We start from the raw sequence: 3,545 nt of genomic DNA, 5'->3' as shown, positions 1-3,545 counted from the left end.
GCCCTTAATAGATTAGCATAAATTGCATTAAATGGTTAGAAATTAATTACATATATGTCAATATTTATATAAAGGCCAGACATGACGCCTGAATATGAAACATGTTACGCGGTGTACAGTGCAGTAAGTGCAGATCCAAACCTCACAACACTACACAGTGATTTACCTAACATTATTATATCTTTAAAATCCCTAAATAAACTATAAAAACTACCCTATGTTAACAATAAAATAATTTTACGTTGCGTTATCCTCAAGAGTTGTTGCTTTTGGTTGCTGTTTGATTAGAGCCAACAGTGGTTACCACAGCCTAAAGCATAAAACAGATTACGTCACGACCACTGTGTTACTTTAAGAAATACAAGTTTATTAAGAAATTCACAAACCTAGAAAAGAGGGAAAAGTGCTAATTAAAATGAAACATGGCCCCAACATGAATGAAACAATATAGCTAATCACGTTTATAAAAAAATAATAATAATCAGACAGATTAACAAAACCTGGCACTGGCTGGCGTCATATTGGAAATGAAATCATACATACATGTGTGGGATCAATAAAAATATGAAAAACCCTGAATTGTATTGTTGGCAGTGTGATGGATCTCTACCCACACGTTCACCTACAAAGATCACAACTATGACAGGAGGGGAGGTTTCACCATGCAGGCCTCGCTCAGTGCAAGTTACTCAGAGGGCCAAATTGAGCTCTGATTCAATTACATATTCAAGCACTGACTTAATTAGGGCATCTTATGTTCACGTTTCATTTGGCAAGAGTTAGCAGGAGTCGTGCGTAAAGTTGAGAGAAACCATTACGCACAGCAATAACACAGCTGAAGCAATGTCAGCAATGTCTATCCCGTGAAAATGAAAAGCTTTTCATAGGCACAATTATGACTACAATACCGAGTTATGGTCATCAGTCCAAGTGTAATACAGGCGCATGAAATGGCTCCCAGAGGTTGTGCTACCTGATGTGTCCTGATGACTTCTTTACCTCCACATTCCATTTTGTAAAACTTTCTCAACATCAACTCGCGCATACCTCCCCAATCGGCATCTACGGGTGTCAGCTGGACCCACACAGCTCGTCAGAATAGTCTCTTCAAAAAAATACTCTTGGTTCTGTTTTGAAATCACAGGAATTAACTCTCACTCTCAGAGTCCTCATTTAACACAGACCATTTTGGTAAACTTTAAATATCAATCCTCGTGTGTAACGCCGAGTGTTTGGTCTCGTGTTCCCAGTAAGAGCAGTGCATCATCGAGAGCTCCGCGGGCTGGCGGGAGCAGGCGAACTGAAGGCCCGCTCCGTTGCTGCTGGAGACCGGCGGTGGTGCCGCGGTGGCCGGGCTCAGCTGCTGGCTATGGTGAGGATGCGCTGGGTGGTGATGGTGACTCATGCCGTTGTAAGAGTTCACCATGCTGGGGAGCGCCATGCTCTGCACTCGGGAGTAGGGGTTATAAGATGACGGGGCTGACAGCCCCTTCATGTTCACTGGACTCACGTTGCCGCTGGCCATCTGACAGGACGTGTAGGACATCGGAGTGGGCGGCTGGCCTAGCGACCACGAGTTGTTCATGAAGCTAGATTGCAGGTACTTGGGTGGGGACAGGTAGCCATAGCCGTCTCCTCCGAACAAGGACTTCCCCGGCTGGAAGTGCGTCGGTGGAGGTCTAAACGGCCGCTTCATCCTGCGGCGCCTCCTGTAGTTCCCCTTCTCAAACATGTCCTCGCAGGCTGGGTCGAGTGTCCAGTAATTCCCCTTCCTCTCCCCGCCGCCCTCCCGCGGAACCTTAATGAAGCATTCGTTGAGACTCAGGTTGTGTCTGATACTGTTCTGCCAACCTTTCTTATTTTTCTCATAGAAGGGAAACTTGCTGATGATATACTGGTAAATACCGGACAGAGTGAGGCGCTTCTCGGAGCTCTCCCGGATAGCCATGGCGATGAGAGCGACATAGGAGTACGGTGGTTTCTGGGACGGGTCCGGCTTCTCCTGGACTTTCTCCTGGACCGGCTCCTCTTTGGGTCGCTCTTTCTCCTTGGTCGTGTTGGTGTCGTGGATCATTAAGGCCATTGCGTCATCCTCCGGGTTTTGGTAAGTGGCCATCATTGCGCACACCAAAACAAAACAAGTCCAGTCCAAATGTTGTAAAGCAAACCTCTTTTAAAAAAGCGCTGGTTCAGTCGATGAGAAAAATGATGTGTTGCAGGACCTCAGGCTGCACCGCGCATTGAAATCTGCCCTCCAAACTGCGCGCAGAGGAAACTTTATTTTGCGGCTCAGTGGGTGACATGCACCAGACCTTCCTCTCTCTTCAACGGGGATTTTTCTAAACTGGTTTCTGATGGAGGCGCAACCCAAGTTGTGGTTTGTGACTCTGTAAGCCCAGCCCTTTCCTCCTTTTTTTTCCCTCAGGTCCACTGACAGGCTGCTTTTGCTCCAATGCTTTTCATGGAGCGACGTTGTGCGTCCTGATTTGTGCGTATTTTGAGTTCCGCCTCCGGTGGTTACAGTGAATGAAAAAATAATCGGCTCCTCTTCACGTGTTGAAATTTGTTTTTGTCGCACTCGGGGCAAAAAAGGCAAATTATGGACATTTAACATACATTTGCATTAAAAATGATAAATAGACAGAGAAGTATCAAATGTTAGAAAATGGACATAAATGTAAAGTTTCAACATGTGTCTCTAAATGTAGTTGCATAAAATTATCAGACATTTTGTTTTGCTTTTTTTGGAATGCAAAACAAACAATCAGAATAGATAAAAACAGAACAACAAAATGGATGGTGGGATAAATTTGTGGTTTTTCGTGCACAGTGTCGCCGAAAATAAAATATTTGGGACGAAGATCAATACACATCTTTAAATTTACTTCCAATGCTACATTTTAGGGGCGCAATATTATTTTCCACGTATATTAAATATAAAATGCAGCACCTTTCCACGTGTATTTTCTTGCCTGGACTTGTTTCAACAAAATTCGTTCCAAACAACTTTAGTCAAACTATAACACAATATTAAGCTGAGCTCTGCCAAATGGAGGCTTTTCACCTTCTCATCTGAGACACATTTGCAAACACATCTCTAAGAAAATCTGGACAGACACTGCTGCTGCTTAATTAGTTCACATAGAGAGGGAAGTGCAAGGAGAGGTATACATTTCTTTTGGCCACCCATGAGGGTCCCCTCGGCTTTCTCTGGGAGTGTATTTCCGTGCTCTGGGAGTCAGTGCAGGTGGAGCAGCATTGGCATGTGTGTCATCACCCTGCACCCAGTCTGCAGCCTGTGCCGCAGCAGCTGAACCGCGGTGAGAGCCAACCATCTCTCATCGTGCAATTACCACAGACTCACAGTTTGAAGCGTTACAGCGCGGTGTTATTTCTTGTTTCAATGTCTTTTTCACATGTTTAAGACGGAGAGCATTTCCTGTTAATCTCAACACCACTGTTATGCCTCCGCGTTGTAAGCATTTGGCTTAGTTAAAACATGACATCATTCAATATGTTAATTAATGCGGCTATCAGATGACACA

At 44.6% G+C, this 3,545-nt stretch overlaps 1 protein-coding gene across 1 annotated transcript; it reads right to left on the bottom strand.

Annotated features, from left to right (window-relative positions):
• Positions 1-364: 364 nt before the first annotated feature.
• foxl2a (forkhead box L2a) lies at positions 365-2,347 on the bottom strand. Its single transcript, XM_050057043.1, has one exon. The coding sequence runs from the start codon at positions 2,117-2,119 to the stop codon at positions 1,199-1,201; it is 921 nt and encodes a 306-aa protein (XP_049913000.1). The 5' UTR covers positions 2,120-2,347; the 3' UTR covers positions 365-1,198.
• Positions 2,348-3,545: the final 1,198 nt, after the last annotated feature.

This window comes from Epinephelus moara, chromosome 2 (genome assembly GCF_006386435.1).
Source record: "Epinephelus moara isolate mb chromosome 2, YSFRI_EMoa_1.0, whole genome shotgun sequence".
Lineage (NCBI taxonomy): Eukaryota > Metazoa > Chordata > Actinopteri > Perciformes > Serranidae > Epinephelus > Epinephelus moara.
The sequence above is the reverse complement of the archived record's forward strand: the minus strand, read 5'-3'. Positions and strand labels throughout refer to the sequence as shown.

Coding starts and splice junctions, on each gene's coding strand:
- foxl2a (XM_050057043.1), bottom strand. CDS start 2,119: ATGATGGCCACTTACCAAAACCCGGAGGATGACGCAATGGCCTTAATG.